The sequence below is a fragment of the Sinocyclocheilus anshuiensis genome, unplaced genomic scaffold, assembly GCF_001515605.1.
Source record: "Sinocyclocheilus anshuiensis isolate Anshui unplaced genomic scaffold, SAMN03320099.WGS_v1.1 scaffold261, whole genome shotgun sequence".
NCBI classification, from domain to species: Eukaryota; Metazoa; Chordata; class Actinopteri; order Cypriniformes; family Cyprinidae; genus Sinocyclocheilus; species Sinocyclocheilus anshuiensis.
The window spans coordinates 1,079,288-1,097,045 of record NW_015536515.1 but is presented as its reverse complement, the minus strand read 5'-3'; the positions used below and the strand labels follow the sequence as shown (position 1 = coordinate 1,097,045).

Here is a 17,758-nt window from a genome sequence, read left to right as displayed (position 1 = left end):
CAGCAGGAAGGGAAACATTTTTTTTAGATTGTGGAGATTTATTTGATATATTTGATGATAGATTATGAAAACACACATTTTTATTTTTAGAATAGCGTGCACCGATGAATTGTTCACAATAAGACCAGGGAGATGTATTTATAACATAAAAGAGTCATTTTTCATTTCTAATGTTATCTCTTTTTATACATTTGGCTTATCCTCTGTGCTCATGTTGCCTGTAGGAATTTGGCGAGCAGCTTCAAAGCAGACAAAGCACTCTGACTAAGATGACAGAGCTTGTGAGTAAGCTGACAGAAGGGCAGGAGTCTCCTGAGCATACAGAGATTGGACGACTGAGCCATGCATGGCTGGAACTATGCCATCAGGCCAACAAACTGCAGGCTCAGAGAGAGGAAGATCTGCAGAGGACTAAAGAGTATCATGACTGCATCAGTGCCATGGAAGCCCTCTTTGAACAGGTGTCCAAGGAATGGGATAACCTGGCCAGGTAAAACTGTTATTCAGGATTTAGTGTAAATGTATTCATATGTCACTTTTAATTAGTGCTACATTGGAAGTGTAATTTGAGACTTCTGAGAGTTACATTATTATTTTATGATCTTGTAGAACTGATGCTGAGAGTTCATCTGATCATTTGGAGGCTCTTCGGAAGCTCTCGGTTGTTCTTAAAGAAAAGAAAAGCACACTTGAGGACCTCAAAGAGCAGAAGCAAAAAGTAATGTACCACTTAAACCTGGACGATAAAGAGCTGGTGAAGGAGCAGATTGGCCACTTTGAGCAGCGATGGGCCCATCTAGAGAGTCTCATAGAGAGGAAGATCCAAGACTCCATTGTGACCCTTGAAGACATGGGCCAAGTTGAGGCCCGTTTGAGGGAAGCTTGCGAATGGGCTGAGGAGCAACAGCCTGCCCTATCTGAAGCCATGAAGATGAGTCCTCCACCTGAACTAGCTCAGAGTTTCCTTTTCGACCATCTAAGCATATGCAGTGAGCTGGAAGCCAAGCAGCTTCTGTTGTCCCAGGCCATGAGCGATGCAGATAGGGTTTTAGCACATCTGGGGCTAAACGAAAAGCAAAGACTGCAGCAGCTCATCTCAGAAACTCAAGCAGAGGTAGAGTCCTTGAGCGTCAAAGTCGCGCAACGCAGGAAACACCTAAGCAAAGCCTTCACAGAGAGAACCCAGTTCCTTTTGGCTGTGAATCAAGCTATCACCTGGGTCCAGCAGAATGAAAAGAAAGCACAAGCGGAGGAGTACATGGCCCTTCTTCCTGATGACCTATCTAAGCAGGTGAGGACTTGCAGGAACATTCAGAGCAGCTTGAGAGCCTATCAGAGTGAGCTGACCTCCCTGTGGTCCCAAGGTAGGGATCTGATGAAAGACGCTGCTGAAGAAGAGAAATCAGAGATGCTCAACAAGCTCCAAGAGCTGCAGAATATCTTCGAAGTTGCCCTACAGAAGTGTAGCCAGAGGCTTCAGGAGCTGGAAAAAGTATTGGTGACCAGGAAGTACTTCAAGGTAGATCTCGAAAAGATATGCCAGTGGTTGAAGCAAGCTGATATTGTGACCTTCCCAGAGATAAACCTCATGAATGGAGATGCAGAATTAATTTCGCAGCTTACAAAATACCAACAAATATTGGATCAAGCCATGGAGTATGAAAACCTCCTTCTAACTGTGCAAAGAACAGGTCAAGAAATACTTCCCACTCTGAATGAAGTGGACCATTGCTACTTAGATGAGAAATTGATGGCTCTTCCGCAACAGTACAATAATATTTTAGGACTAGCCAAGGAGAAACAAGAGAAAATACAACAAGCCATTCTCGCCCGACAGGAATATGCCTCCTTTATTGATGTGACCCACAAAGCACTTAAAGAACTCGAGGAGCAGTTCCACAACTTGGGGACGCAGTCCGTCGGCCTTAAGACTGAGGAGGTTGTCAGTCTTCAGGCTGATTATAAAGCTCTCCTGGAGGAGCTGACTAATCTTGGACAAGCCGTCAGTGAGCTTAACCAGAAGAAAGAGGGATTTCGTAGCACCGGCCAACCTTGGAGACCTGAAGAAATGGCCCAACTGGTTAGTCTTTACAACGGTCTGAAAAGATTGATTGAGCAGAGGGTAGAACATCTTGACGACACACTGGAATCTTTCGAGGACCATCAAGCCATGGCTATGCAGGTGGATTCAGAGCTGAAGGCCACCAAAGAGCAACTGGTGAAAGTCAATGCAGAGACACAGTCAGCTGAGGAGAGATTGAAAAATTATCATGCCCTGGCTGCTAGTCTTCAAGGTGCCAGCTCTCACCTCACTCGACTCATGGAGCAGATGGATAATCTGGCACCCCACATGGATTCCGCCGCACATGAGGCTTCAAAGCAGCGGGTAACCTCTTGGCAAGAAGAGCTTCAGTCCTTACAGTCAGCTGTTGGGGAACTAATTGTGGAGTGTGAGAACAGGTTTGTGCAGAGTAAAGACTTTGAGACTGAAGTCAATCGGACTTTAACTTGGCTCCAGCAAATCAAAGATGAACTTGGCTCTGAGGTGGTGATAGATGTCAAGGTTGAGAAGGTGCAGGAGGAAATCCGAAAGCAACAGATTATGCAAGAGGAAGTTCAGTCAAGGCTTAGGATAGTGGCAGCTCTAAGCACCAGAGAGAAGCAGAAGTACACCAGTGCCAATGAGCTCGTTCCCCCTCATGTGGACTCAAGTCTACAAGAAATGGCCAAGCTGGAGGCTGACGTTCAACGTGCCCTCAGCTCCAAACAGGCAAGTTCTAATCTAAACTATCAGTGGAACCAAGACTACTAGTTAAAGCACAAAACCCTGCATAGATAGTCAACATAATATGTTTTGGATACTAGGCCCCAACATGGGATGCCAGTATGCCTAACAAACCTCTTAACTAGCTAAGCCAGTAAGACTTCCTTAATCAACCAATGGTTCCCCTAGCTAACACACTAATGAATCCAGTTGTTTCTCCTGTAGATAACGCTAGAGCAAGCTCTCGCCTTGTGCCAGAAGTATCACTCCAGAATGCAAACAGCTTGTGAGTGGCTGGAGGACGCTGTGGGCTTCTTGCAGCAGGCCAGTCTTGGGGTGGATGTGGAGAACTACGAGGAGTGTCTGAGGCAACAGGAAGACATCATGGCCACTGAACAGGAGTTCCTGGGTGTTCTTGAGGAGCTGGAATCTTTGCCACCTCAACTTGAAAACCTGGTCAACCCTATAGCCAAGGAGCAACTTCAACTTAGTGTGAAGTCTGCACAGCAGAGAGGCGTAGAGGTCAGAGACCAGCTGCAGTGCCACCAAGACATCCTGAACAGGTGCAGTTTGGTACAGAATACATTTTTTTCCAAAACATTTGAGCCTTTAGATATATTAAGGGGTTGGTGTTGTAAATCGACTTAAGTGTGATGTTAAAAAAGAACACTGTTGTAGGCCTGAATTATAATCCCAGTTATAATATGACCTTTTCAGCTGTGTTGCCCAGTGGAATTCATATCAGGAGGCCAGACAGACAGTCATTGAGCTGATGAATGAGGCAGAGAAGAAGCTAACAGAGTTTTCCACAGCCAAGGCTGCAACAAACCAGGAAGCTGAAGAGAAACTCCGGAGTCATAAGGTGAGCTAAGTATGCAGAATTGACTCTCTTTCATGAGACAATAAACTTATTCAGCTGTCTACATGATGATAAACCAATTCAAAATGTCTCCATCTTTGGCATGCAGTCGTTAGTATCTATGGTGAACAGTTTCCAAGAAAAGCTGACTGGTCTGGAAGAGCAAGCGTCCCAGTTAGAGCTGATTGGAAGTGACGCCAGTAAAGCCACCATAAGCCGATCCATGACCACAGTGTGGCAGCGCTGGACCCGGTTGCGTAGTGTAGCACGAGGTCAAGAAAGGGTGCTGGAGGATACGGCCCACGAATGGAGAACTTTCAGGGAAAAGGTGCAGTTTCACTTGTGGTATTTGTGGCCAGATATCCCGGGGTTCTGCCTCTACTCAAATTAAGGAAATGTTATAATGCTACAACATTTAAATGGTTTGAAATGGTATATTGAATACATGTATCAAATTTAATGGTACAAGAGCTTGGGCAAACAGGTTAATGTTACAAAAAATTACAGTTTTTCAAACAAGATATTATGTTGTTCAGATGATGAAGGTAAGAGCTGTAACAGAAGAACTAAAGGGCCGCGTTCCTGATTGCACTGCTGAGAAAGCCTCCAAAGCCACACTGCAGTCGCATCTGGACCAGTACGAGCTGGTTAGTCAGGACCTGGAGAGGGAGCTGTCTTCTCTAACTCTACTACGACAGTATGCTCTCAGCCTGCTACATGGTGTGGAGGTGTCTGTGCCAGCGGCTGATCATGAGAAATTGCCAAGTCTGAGGGAGGTCAAAGCTGTGCAAGATCAGCTAGAAAGGTACACAGTCTTCCTCCAATACAATACAAAACAATAATAATGAAATCCACCAAAATACAGTGCTGTTTAATACTTGTCATAGAAAATGGCACCATGTTTTTACAGACTTTAAAGAAACACTGTATCAGTATGATCACCGATACACTGTGTAATATTAGTTGTCATTCAGCTGCCTACAGTAACCAGTGCATTTGCAGCTAGCGCAAAATGTAAAGACTGAATACCAACCTGTTTAATGTCAGTGTAGTCTTGCTTCCCATATTGGCCTAATTAAACTGATGCCGCATGCCAAATATGGACTGAATGCTAATTTGTTTATTCCGTGTCTCTTGTAGTCTTCTGCAGAAGGCCAGGACAGGAAAGACTCAGGTTCAGCAGGAACTGTCGGACAGGGAAGGCGTGGAGAGAGGACTGAGTCTTGTCAAGAGCTGGATCCAGGACTCCAGGGAGCTTCTGCTGAACCCCACATCTGATCTGGACATTCTGACTCAAGAACTGGAGGTGAAAAATAATACCTGAAATAGTATGCTGCATCTGGCAATATATGTTATAAACTTTAGTATACAACACTGTTTTCACTATAGTGCATGTTTATTTAGATGATTTGAAATAAAGCTGAGCACATTGTAATGTGGGATGCAGTAGCCAGCGCAGTATATCTTGCTTGTATACTGCACATTTTAGCAAACATAGTGTGTCATCCTGGTATTGCATGCATATAGATGGTTTGCATATTGTGTACAGTAGTAAGTAAATAGAATGGTACTATGAATTTGCCTTAATTGAATTGTATCATTGTGCAGGTGATGCATGGAGAGCTGATTACTCATCGTCAGAATGTAGACAAGCTTGCAGAACAGCAGCAAAGTAAATACTTGGACCTGTACACTATTTTACCATCTGAGATCTCAATGCAACTGGCAGAAGTGTCCCTGGCACTGGGATCCATTGAGGACCAGGTACATAATTACCCTTTTGTTTTCATTGTGGATTAATAGGCAGGTTTTTATTAATTCGTAGAAGACATATGTTTTCAACAACAATTTTTACTAAAGCTTCATGTAAGATATAAATAATGAATCGTATCTTTAGGTTCAAGCCAAGGAGAGAGACATCCAGAAGACCAGAGTTATTAAAGAGGAGTTCAACTCCAGAATTCATGACGTGTCCGAAAAATTGAAGGCTGTCTCTACGTCTCTAAAGGAAAAGGCCACTGATATTGATCAGGCCAAAGATGAGGCCAGAGTTAGTGTTGCATCCGAATAATCTTTTTAATTGATAATATTTCTGGTGTTTTTTTATAAACAAATTTCCCTCTTTTGAATGACCATAAAGTACTTGGACTGTATTTCTAGCATCTCTGTGATGAACTTGACGGCTGTGGACGAAATCTCGCTGAGTTAGAAGCTGCAGTGCAGGACTTTGGTCGCCGTAACCCTCTGATAGCTAGACAGCTGGCTGATGCTATTGCCAAATTACGAGAGATCCATCATCACACTCTTCGACTGGCCGAATATAAGACAATATGGCTAAAGAAGGCAAGAAGATCTATTATATTCTACTAATCGATTAAAGACAAAAAGAACATTCTGCTAATAGAAAAAAGACACAATCTTAGTCAAATCGAACCAATTTCCTACAAGCTATTTGATAATTTATGACCTTTCAATTAGAGCTTTTCATATACTGAATGTCATGTGGTATGTCTTTTCTCTCAAGGCTGATGCACATCTAGATGAATACAGCGAGATGTTTGAGTTCATAGTGAAGTGGACAGACAGAGCCAGGAGCCTGGTGAAGGCCAACATCATCTGGAACTCCTCCTCACACCTGCAAGAGCAGATCAGGATGTATCAGGTGAACCACAATACACAGAATACACAAATAGCATAGAGTCCAACTTCAATTATTTTTGTGAAATCACCTATCTGTGTTTTTGGCCCTGCAGTCTGTTCTACGTGAGTCACGTGAGCTCCATGGTGACCTGAGGGCCATGCAGGAGAAGGTGGAGATACTGTCTGAGACGCTGCAGGTGGAGGCCATGGGACAGCAGGTGTCAGAACTGAGCCGGCACACTGAGGAGCTGGAGCAGAGCATCAGATTACGACTGCAGAGTCTACAGGACGCAGCAAAGGTGTGACGTTTTTTTGATGTTTTATTCTCTTAACTACACTGGAGACTTTTTCTCTAGCTAAATGCGACTGCCTTTCTATTTTGTTTCAGGATATGGAGAGGTTTGAGACTGAAGTGAAGGCCCTGCATGTGTCTCTGGAGCAGGTTCAGGCCACTCTTACATCTCCAGAACTGTCCCGACTGAGTCTAAAAGAACAACTGACTCAAAGACAGGTACATTAATCTGTCTTGATTCTCAAGAAGTATTTATTTTCCTCTTTAAGACATCCTCCAAAAAGTTTGCTTCTTCACTGGAAACAGATTTGGAGAAATTTAGTATTACATGACTTGCTCATCAAAGGATCTTCTGCAGTCAGATGTTAATTGATGGACTGGAGTTGTGTGGATTATTGTGATGCTTTTATCAGCTGTTTGGACTCTCATTCTGACGGCACTCGTTCACTGCAGATTATCCATTGGTGAGCAAGTGATGGAATGCTAAATTTCTGGATGGTCTGAGGATGAGTACATTTTCAGCAAAGTTTCATTTTTTGGTGAGCTATTCCTTTCAAGTATGCATAAAGTAAACATAATAAAGTATATTCTTCTAAGTAAATAAGTCTGTGGCTGTAGTGTAGTGGCTGGTTAAATATCTGGACCTGGTAACAGAAAGGTTCTTCAGATTAATTACTAAGTGCTTTCCATTAACCTGTTTTTGCTACATATACTTTAGTGTGGAAGGGAAGTAGTTTTGTTCTTAGAATAGATTTTGATCTTTTTCAGCGTTTGCTGGCGGACATGGAGAGCTTCAAGCAGCAGGTGGAGGCCGTACAGGACTGTCAGAGCGCTCTAAGAGTTCCTGAGGAAGTGGTGACTAGTCTGTCCATCTGCCGCACTGCTCTGAATCTGCAACAAGAGGCCAGTCAACTGCAGCACACCGCCATCCAGCAATGCAACATCCTACAGGTAGGAGGAGCTGTTGCGGCACCAGATGGGAATAAAAACACCTGCTTACCAGCTGGTCTCGATTCCAGCACCAAATCCAGTACATTTCTGAATCTTCCTGGATCATGTGTTGCGTGCTTATTAGGGCTGTCAAAAAAAATTCGAATTTCGAATATTCGTTTAATAATAAAAAAAAAAAATCCACATTCGAATGCAAAAACGTTAAGGTCTGTGTCAGCCGTCGGGCAGCCTTATGTTGATGCGATGACGATGTATGTGTCATTGATTGCATTTGAATGCTTTTGTTAGCCTATCCAGTTGAACCCACTAGATGCGACGCTGCTACGTTGTTCATTCATATATTACGGGAAATGAGAGCATCAGTGTGGAGAAGATGTTGTTTACGTCAAAACTGAAACCAAGCCGTTCACACAGAACGCATATTTATCACATTTTCTAGAGGGACATCTATCAGCATTGCACTCGCTTCTCGCAGAACGGCATGTTTAGAAAGCCATGTAAAATTAATGCAAGTTCAACTTTTAAAAAACATGTCTAAAGACATGTCTAAGTTTTTAGTTTTTCAGTAATTTTGACAGCCCTAGTGCATATAGCTTATTAGGCACAAATGTTCACAAATTTGTTTTATGATCTGTCAGAAAGGATTATAAATTAAAGATATATTCAGAGGGTTATTTTTAAAGTATGAATAACTTTGCATGTGTACTTTAAGAGTGGGTCTGGTTTTGCTATATTAAACCAGACCAACATTGTTGGGTCTACATGATGAAACACCTTCGTAAAATAACTTAATAGTGTATTAATTTGCATTTAAATGTGTCAGCGGTGTCTGAAAGAGGATGTTAAGGGGTGTAGTAATTATAATTAATGTCTTCTTTGTGATATAAAAATAAACGTGTGCATATGTGTGTTATATCTGTTTTAGGAGGCAGTAGTGCAGTATGAACAGTATGAACAGGAAGTCAGAAACCTGCAGGCCATGATTGAAGATGCTCACCGGGTCATTCAGGACCAACCTGTGAACACCAGTAACATTCAAGAGCTGCAGACACAAATTAACCATCATGAGGTGCAGTGTTATTTTTGTATTATTTATATACTATTATAGTATTTATTAATATTTTGAATAAATGTTATTATTACAAATAAATTTTGAATAATTAAAAAAATATATGAATAAAAATAATGAATTAAAAACCAATTTAAAAATTGAATAGTTTTCGTTGTAGGTAAAAATTACAACATTGATGAGGTGAGATGGATATTCAGCTGAGAGATGCCACACTGTCCGCTAATCTTGTTTTTGTGTTTTAATGTCAACTGTTTGTGTGTAGCCAGACTGATCTTTCCTGTTTCTTGCATTAACCTAAAGGGTAGCTAAATAACATCTGTCATATTCTGTGTTTGTTTTTATCTAAACAGGAACTGGCCCAGAAAATCAAGGGCTACCAGGAGCAAATTGCATCCCTGAACTCCAAGTGTAAGATGCTGACGGTGAAAGCTAAACACGCCACCACACTCCTGACAGTGAGTGATGCAGAGGGTTTAACCGAGAGTCTGGAGGAACTGGATGGTGATGCTATTAAAAGAAATACCCAATCACAAGTCTCAGTACGTACCATTACCCTGAACGTGGGCATGACAGTGTAATTGAGGGAAAAGGAAACAGACTGGAGTGTTAAATATTTTAAAAAGCAATTGCTGTTTGTTCATATATTCTAAATAACTCTGTGCACTTCAAAACATGCTTTGTAATCATGTTTTTAATTGGCTTGTATTAAAAATATATAATCATTCTTAAATCAAGATCAGTTTACTTGACAAGCAAATGGCATAAGATATTAAGACTTGTTACCCTTGAAAAGGGTTTTCAGATGAATCCAAATTTAGTTTTAAATATTTAAATATTTAGCATGAAAACAAAACAAAAGTACTTATTAAGAAAATGATGAATTGGAAAATGCAGAATAAGAAATCAATTTGCATTGTGTTGATGAAAAACTGACCCTCTTACCTGAACAGCGTTGTTTACTTACTGTATCTCTCTGTGATCTTTGCTTGTCAAAATCAAATAACTTGATTAACAGCTTTGTGAACTGATCGACTAATATCTTCTGCTCCGTGACTCTCTCTTTCTTGTGATGCTGTCAGATGTCGGCTGGTCGCTGTCAGTCTCTCCTGTCTCCTGTGACAGAGGAGTCAGGCGAGGAGGGCACCAGCAGTGAGATCTGCTCTCCTGCTTTCTGTCGATCTCCCTCTCCTATCACTAACCCTGAAGCAGCCATTAGCAAGGTATTAGCAGGAATATCAAAGCAATCTGATTTCTAGCAGACTTTTAGCCTGTGCTGCCCTTTTGCAATTACCAGTTTCACTGGTAATGGAAACTCAACATACTGTCTACTGCGCAGTTTATATTGTATACTGCATTCTATTTGTGGAAATAGTATATGAAACAATATGCAATAATGTTTTGTATAGTAATGTGCTACATTGTCAGTTGTTGTGTAAAAATGTCTTATCTTTGTCCAGTACATTCAAATAATGAATCACATGCTCGTATTAATACTGGTTTATTTGTCCCTCACAAAAATAAAATCAAATTGCATCATTTTAAATATTTCTATATAGTTTTAATTTATTTTTATTTCATTTTAGAACTTCAGCTTATTTCAGTTAACACCATTTCTAATTTAATTTCTCATTTAATTTTCATCTAATATTTATATGGCTTGTATATGGTTACAATAATTAATAAAAACCATATAGACATTAAAAAAGACTAAAATGATAGAAATGCACATCTACATTACTAAAACGAAAAACTAAAATAAAATGAAAATGGAAAATATAAAAACTAACATTTAAAAAAATACAAACTGATTCAAAATATTAATAAAAACTATAATCGGGTGTAATAGTGGGTGTAATGCGTCATTCTGAACATATGTGACCCTGGACCACAAAACCAGTCATAAGGGTCAATTTTTTGAAATTATGAAATTAATTATCCTTCTGAATAAATGAGCTTTCCATTGATGTATGGTTTGTTAGGATAGGACAATATTTGGTCGAGATACAATTATTTGAAAATCTGGAATCTGAGGGTGCAAAAAAATCAAAATATTGAGAAAATCGCCTTTAAAGTTGTCCAAATGAAGTTCTTAGCAATGCATATTACTAATCAAAAATTAAGTTTTGATATATTTACGGTAGGAAATTTACAAAATATCTTCATGGAACATGATCTTTACTTAATATCCTAATGATTTTGGCATAAAAGAAAAATCAATAATTTTGACCCATACAATGTTTTTTTGGCTATTGCTACAAATATAACCAAGCGACTTAAGACTGGTTTCGTGGTCCAGGGTCACATATAGTACCCTTAATTTTAACCTGAATCAGTACATGTTAAGTCTGTGACAGACTGCAGTGCAATGACTTTGTAGCGTATTAACATGATATATTTAATCTTGCATGGTTTTCTCTTGACTGTCCTAAATGTAGATGTCCATGGGAAGGGCCCCTCTCACCAGAGCGCCCATCCAGGAGCTGTACAATCCCGCGCTGGAGTCTGTAGCGAGCTTAGATGATCTTCAGCGCTCGTGGGAGACCCTGAAAAGTGTGGTACGTATGACTTTTTGTGTTCAACAGTCAAATGCACCAGGATTTCAAATCTGGTCTTCAAGTTTATCTTCATGTTTTACAGATAAGTGAAAAGCAGAAGACGCTCTATGAGGCTCTGGAGAAGCAGCAGCGCTATCAGGGCTCTCTACAGTCCATCTCTACTAAGATGGAGTCCATCGAGACCAGATTAAATGAGCCCCCTATGCACGATCTCAGTCCCGACAGACAAATGGTCCTACATCAGGTGAGAAGATTGAAATACTAAAGGAGCTTCTTCATTGTTTTTGCTCCAGCTCTACACTGTAAGAAATGTATAAGATTACTGATGCACAACAAAATGTCATATTGCCGTATTCCTCCAGAATCAGATGGAGGAAATTGTCAAACTGCAGAATGATATAGATGAGCTTCAGTCCAGCTTCACAGAAGAGCTGATCTCTGATGCGGTGGACTCGGACTCTGCGGATCAGCTGGCCATGCAGTCCACACTCACTGTGCTGACCGAGAGGATGACCACCATCCACATGAAGGCTTCTGGAAAACGCCAACTTCTTGAGGTATGCCAGGAATAATAATTTAACTTATTTTTAGAACACCCTTCATACATTATTAGTGCTCAGTTTTTTGCAAACATGTTGTGAAAAAATAAAGTAAAACAGTAATATTGTGAAATATTATTACAATTTAAAATAACAGTTTTCTATCTGAATATATTGTAAAATATATTTATTCTTGTGATGCAAAGCTGAATTTTCAGCATCATTACTCCAGTTTTTAGTGTCACATGATCTTTCAGAAATCATTCTAATATGCTGATTTACTGCTCAAAAAAAAAAAAATCTTATTATCATTATTCAAAACTGTTGTGCTGCTTAATATTTTTGTGGAAATCATAATACGTTTTTTCAGGATTATTTGATGAATTGAAAGTTCAAAAGAACAGCATTTATTTGAAATTGGAATCTTTTGTAACATTATAACTGTCTTCACTGTCACTTTTGATCAATTTAATGTGTCCTTGCTGTAGGAAAGCATACATTTCTTTAAAAAAATAAATAAAATATCCATAGTAACAGAAAGATGGATATTCACTAACAATTATGATGAGTATTTCAATAATCTTTTTTTCTGTTTTTTTTTTATATATATATATATATTTGTTTCTTCAGAAAGTTATGGTGTACTGATTTTTTCACTCATTTTATTGCCTATTAAAGGCTTCTGTTCTTTAAAGATACCCAGTATATATGTATATATGCTGATGTGTGTAGGAGCGACAGAGTGAACGTGTGGAAAAGCAGCAAGAGGCGCAGGCTTTACAGCGCTACCTGAACCAGGCAGACCAGCTGCACCAATGGCTGCAGAGCACTCGCGGTAACATCACTTCCTGCTCTCAAGACTCAGACATGGAAGAGCAACTCAGAGACTGTCAGGTTAGAACGCCCCCTACAGCAGATCACTAAATGTGTACAGTACTTTATTAATTATTTACAGATTGAAGTACAAAAGAAAATGTATTATTTTGTGTTAACTCCTGAAACTTATGCCTGCTTTGTGTTTTTAAATGATTGAGTTTTTGCTGAATTCCACTGGACTCAGGAACAGGAAAATTTGTTAACCGTAAACAGCAGTATTAGAAGGCCTCTGAGCGTTCAGATGGATTGATTCTTAAGCGTCTGTGGCACGAGCTGTAATCAGATTATGTAAATGTCTCAGCGTAACACCGTTCACAGTTATAATGGCTTTAAGGGTATTAGAGTATTCCTGAGAGAGGATTGGTGCTCACTGGAAATCTGCTCTGCCTCCTATTACATATTCATGAGGGTGGCTGCAGTATTGGTGGGGAAAGAGGCGGGTCTACTTTTGCCTTCACGAGAAGGTTACAAACTGTCAGATGTCCCACTGTGAAACACCTTGACATTTTATTAGAAGCATATGCATAGTCTTTTTGGATTTTGGATATATTTTCAAGTACTTTTATACATTCCTGTTATCCTAAAGAATGCATGTTTACTGGGAGCATGGCACGTGAGGGATTACGGATAATGTTCGGTGCTGTAGGTGTTGGTAAGGGCCTGGGATGACAGTGGAAGAACCATGTTTGAGCTGGCCTCGCTTCTGTTGCTCCTGCAGAACATGCTGCTGGAGATCGAGGAGAAGGTGCTGGCTCTTTCCGAGCTCTCCAGACACAGTGAGAATCTTCTGCTGGAAGGCCGGCCGGAGAACAGGGAGGACGCAGAGCAGCTGGCCAGGAAGTTGCGTACGCTGAAAGGCAGCCTGCTAGAGCTGCAGAGGATGCTGCAGGACAAGCAGATCAACATTCAGGTGGGGCTTGAACTCTGAATTCAAAGCGACTTACAGGTGTTCATACTATTATACTTTGATATACTGTATGTCATGACACTGAATAATTAACTTATGTATATACCATATATCATTGCATTAGATGGTACTCCAAGAATGAAAAAAATTACGATGCCCAAAAAATAATAATAATAATAATTTAAAAAACATGGTATTATCATTGTACATGATAATAATAATAATAATAATAATGCATTTTATGTAGTATCTTTTTAATAAAAATATAAAAATTAAACATTAAAGCAATAAAAACAAATAAAAGCAATAAAAAAAACAATAAAGCCATAATTTAATGTGCAAACAATGCAAAACAATCTGAGTATTACTATATATATATATATATATATATATATAAAAACCTAATATACATAAATAAATATAAAATATACATAAAATAATAAATATATAAACAGAATATGACACAATAAGTTTTATTAAAATAAAATAAAATATAATATAATAAAATAAAATATAAATTATTATTTTTTTCTTTTGGGGTGAAATTTGACCAAAACATGTTTTTTGTGAGATTCTCTTAGTCTCTAAACATTTTGTCTTTTATGTCCTGCAGGCTACTTTAATTTGGGAGGAGTTGAAAGGCCCTCAAAGAGCGAGCGTAATAATAATATATCCCAGCTACAGTATTTTGCTTGTCACTCTATGTGCAGAATAATTCAGCAGCACTGGGTTCGGTCTGAATATGACAATCTCCTGCATGGCTTCCTCTTTTCCTGCTATTATTCATAAGAATATTGCAGAATGATAACCAAAATTTTAATCCACTGTAAGTACTAATGTTTGCATTCTCCCTCTCCTGCAGGATTCCCTTAAGGAGCCATCAGACTCCAGTGAATCAGACTCCAGTCTCTCCCAGAGTCCAAACATGCAGGACTGGCTGGCCCAGGCCCGCTCCACACGCAGCCTACAGCACCAGGACACCCTCCAGAAACAGAAGGTAGATCACATTTTACAAGAAGGTAGTTTTGGGGTTTTAAAAAACAAAATAATGGATCTAGAACTATCACCATTGTGTCCTCCAGTGGGACTGAACCTGTGGTAAGTCTACTGTAAGTTGCATTCAATAAGAAAGCATCTGTTTAAATGAGGAATGACAATATTTTGGGTTAATTCAGGAGCTTGAAGAGCAACTTGCAGAGCAGAAGAAGCTGTTGAAATCTGTAGCGAGTCGTGGAGAGGAAATACTCACCCAGCAGGCGTCACCCATCAGAGCCAGGTAACATTTCTCTCACATCTCACAGGAATATCATTTTTACCTCAGACTAAAATCCCTGACTCTAGGGGTTTGCGATATATATTATAACATTATTTATGCTTTTGTACCTGCAGGTTAACTGCATTCATGTCCTGCATTAAACAGTCTGTGTTAATGCATCTAAACGCCACTTCAGATGCAGATTCTGTGCCACCTCTGCATTGCAAATAGAAATGTTGTTGATACTGAGTTCATTTGCTTGGTAACATCCCTATAGTATCTTACTATTTGAATTTATTGATGAAATTTAAGAATTTGACACAAAAGAGGATGCATACATTTAATTAGGGTTAGAAAAAAAATTGGCCTTATGAAGGTAAAAATGCCCATAAAAGGTAGAAATCAATTCAAACTTATTGGAAAAGTACGCCTGCAAACTAATCACCACACAGAATATATCAAAAGCTTTGGAAGTCAGCAGTCCTAAACCTGCCAAAGTACCAGCACAATAACACGCACAGCAAAATATCATCTGATTATCGTTATCGGCAAAATTCCAGAAAATATCGAGATATCACTTTTTGTCATTATCGCACTCCCCTGACTCTCTCTTCACAGTTCTGTCTGTCAAATGTTCTGCAGTGCGACACAGATCCTCTTGCCTGATGTGGAGCTGGAGGGAGACGTTCAGGCCGTGAAGAAGCAGAGGAGAAAGAGATGGGAAAGTCTGAAAAAAGACATGACCACTAAACTACAGCTCCTTATGAACACGCTGGAGCAAGACAGCAAACAACCGGTACAGTGATTTCATTACAGTGTTCACATTACTGATGGGCATGTTCAAAACACTGCTTCATGAAGCTTTGAAACCTTTTCGAATCATTTGTTTTAAACAAGTGTTTGTTTAAACAAACAAACAAAACAAGCCCTGTAAATTAATAAAAGAACACATACAGACATTTCATATTTAATGGTATTTGATGAACCGTGAACCGTTTTGGAAGCAAGTGATTCAAAGTTTCAAAAAGCTTTGTTTCTCCCATCAATAGTTCACATAACTGAAATGTATGAGGGTAGATTACAAATAGCATATATAGACTCTTTTAAGCATCAAGATTTTAGCTTAAAAGGCATACATTTTAGGTCACCTAGATATTTTCTCCCATAAATCTGTTTTTAATGTATGTTACATATTACTATTAGTCTCTCTCTCTCTCTCCCTCTTTCTTTCTCTATTTGGGTTTTCAACTATCATTTTCCTTTAAACTTTAACACTGTTCTTTTTGCTGCCTGGCTGCCTTCAGAGAATATCCTTGCATAACTGGAGCTGCATAACTGTTGTAATAATCAGAAACTGCCTCTGTTGGTGGAGTGTTTTGTAAAAGTTGTATATTTTCAAACAGTTTTACTCCAGAACTGCTTGTGTGAAGACTGCAGCCCCGGTCTATAAGAGAGAGACTCGCGTCCAGGACAAGTCCAGCATGATGTCTCTGCACAATGGATTTAGTCAGAAAATAAAGGAGATGACTCCTCAGGTAGCCACATTATTATAAAACACTTCTGACTTTTTGATACAAACACAATCTAATGTTTACACTCCTTAACCATGAAATCACTACAATACACAGCCTTGAGAGGTTTATTGCTTAATTTGACAGTTTAGCATTGTGACGTGCGTTTGTGGTTGGTGTCATGGTAAACATTAGGTTATGTTTGATTGTTTCTGCAGGCCACAGAGCGAGAGGTCATTCTGATGGAGCAGCAGCTTTATTCAGCAGTCACAGCCACGTCCTCTTGGGTGGATGATGTGGAGAACACACTGTTTTCTGGCCCTGCGCTGCTGACGGAGAACGCTGAGACGCAGCTCTCCAACCATGAGGTCTGAACATTGGGCGGATCTGTAACTGATTCCTATGAGACAGACATTAGCCTTCCTCCAGGAGAAAGCCAAACCTATTCGCCCACACTCATTGGATGTTTAATGTTAGAGACATTTGCACACTTAAGTATATAATACTTTAGAATCAGTTGGTATCTGACATATAAATAGAAATGCATCCCAGTAGTCTTTATATGATTTTTTTTAAATATATATGTATCCTTACAAATATTTATTCTGGACAGAAAATTACATGGAATATTAAAATTGCATGAAATTATTATTGCTTTTTAAAATATATTTTAAATTCTTAAAATTATTAATTATTATAATATTAGTACCAATATATATAAAAAATATTAGACCGTTTTTAGTATTGTTAGTATAATTTCTAGTATTTTTAGAACATTTGTAATATAATTAAATTAGTAATTTTAATTAGAGACAATTTTTGGGCCACTGCTTCCCATCTGTTTATATAAATGCGCAAGTACTTTAGCATTCCTAATAGTCAATGTTGTTTAAGTATTATTTATATACTATTACTGTATTTATGAATATTTTGCATTAGCTTTTATTTTTATATTTTCAGTTTTCATTTTAATTTTAGTTTAGTTTAGTTTTAGTAATGTTGCTTAATATTTCTACATGGCACTAATTTAATTTTATTAAATTTTTAGTTGTAGTAATTTTACTTGCCAAGGCAACATTTCTAATTTTTAAGTTTTTCACGTTTAAGTTTTTATTTATTTATTTATATTTCATTTTAATTACCGAAAATAATTTTTCATTGTTTTAGTTAACAATAATAACACTGCTAATAGTAAAAAGTAAAACTACAGATAGAGCTGTAGAATTAAATACATCACATCACTGAAGTCGTGGCCTAAAGGTTAGAGAGTCGGACTCGTAACCCAAAGAAAATATCGAGACCCAAAGGTTACGAGTTCGAGTCTCAAGTCCGGCAGGAATTGTAATTGCTCTCTTCCACCTTCAATACCACGACTGAGGTGCCCTTGAGCAAGGCACCGAACCCCCAACTGTTCCCCGGGTGCCGCAGCAATATGGCTGCCCACTGCTCTGGGTGTGTGTGTTCACTGCTGTGTGTGTGCGCTTTGGATGGGATAAATGCAGAGCACTAATTCCGAGTATGAGTCACCATACTTGGC

The 17,758-nt window shown here is 39.0% G+C and overlaps 1 protein-coding gene across 1 annotated transcript in view; it reads left to right on the top strand.

The window, feature by feature from the left end:
• Positions 1–17,758, top strand: part of syne1b (spectrin repeat containing, nuclear envelope 1b) — a 110,774-nt gene that overhangs the window by 64,042 nt on the left and 28,974 nt on the right. The window contains exons 78-103 of the mRNA XM_016491883.1: positions 2,330–2,770; positions 2,990–3,327; positions 3,482–3,626; positions 3,733–3,951; positions 4,160–4,428; positions 4,764–4,929; positions 5,232–5,387; positions 5,521–5,673; positions 5,784–5,966; positions 6,148–6,285; positions 6,377–6,562; positions 6,652–6,774; positions 7,324–7,506; positions 8,432–8,575; positions 8,929–9,117; positions 9,658–9,798; positions 11,014–11,133; positions 11,216–11,377; positions 11,496–11,690; positions 12,405–12,566; positions 13,267–13,458; positions 14,318–14,452; positions 14,631–14,731; positions 15,329–15,506; positions 16,114–16,245; positions 16,440–16,589. Of these exons, the coding sequence (XP_016347369.1) occupies positions 2,330–2,770; positions 2,990–3,327; positions 3,482–3,626; positions 3,733–3,951; positions 4,160–4,428; positions 4,764–4,929; positions 5,232–5,387; positions 5,521–5,673; positions 5,784–5,966; positions 6,148–6,285; positions 6,377–6,562; positions 6,652–6,774; positions 7,324–7,506; positions 8,432–8,575; positions 8,929–9,117; positions 9,658–9,798; positions 11,014–11,133; positions 11,216–11,377; positions 11,496–11,690; positions 12,405–12,566; positions 13,267–13,458; positions 14,318–14,452; positions 14,631–14,731; positions 15,329–15,506; positions 16,114–16,245; positions 16,440–16,589 (4,701 nt within the window). The remainder of the gene's footprint in view (positions 1–2,329; positions 2,771–2,989; positions 3,328–3,481; positions 3,627–3,732; positions 3,952–4,159; positions 4,429–4,763; positions 4,930–5,231; positions 5,388–5,520; positions 5,674–5,783; positions 5,967–6,147; positions 6,286–6,376; positions 6,563–6,651; positions 6,775–7,323; positions 7,507–8,431; positions 8,576–8,928; positions 9,118–9,657; positions 9,799–11,013; positions 11,134–11,215; positions 11,378–11,495; positions 11,691–12,404; positions 12,567–13,266; positions 13,459–14,317; positions 14,453–14,630; positions 14,732–15,328; positions 15,507–16,113; positions 16,246–16,439; positions 16,590–17,758) is intronic.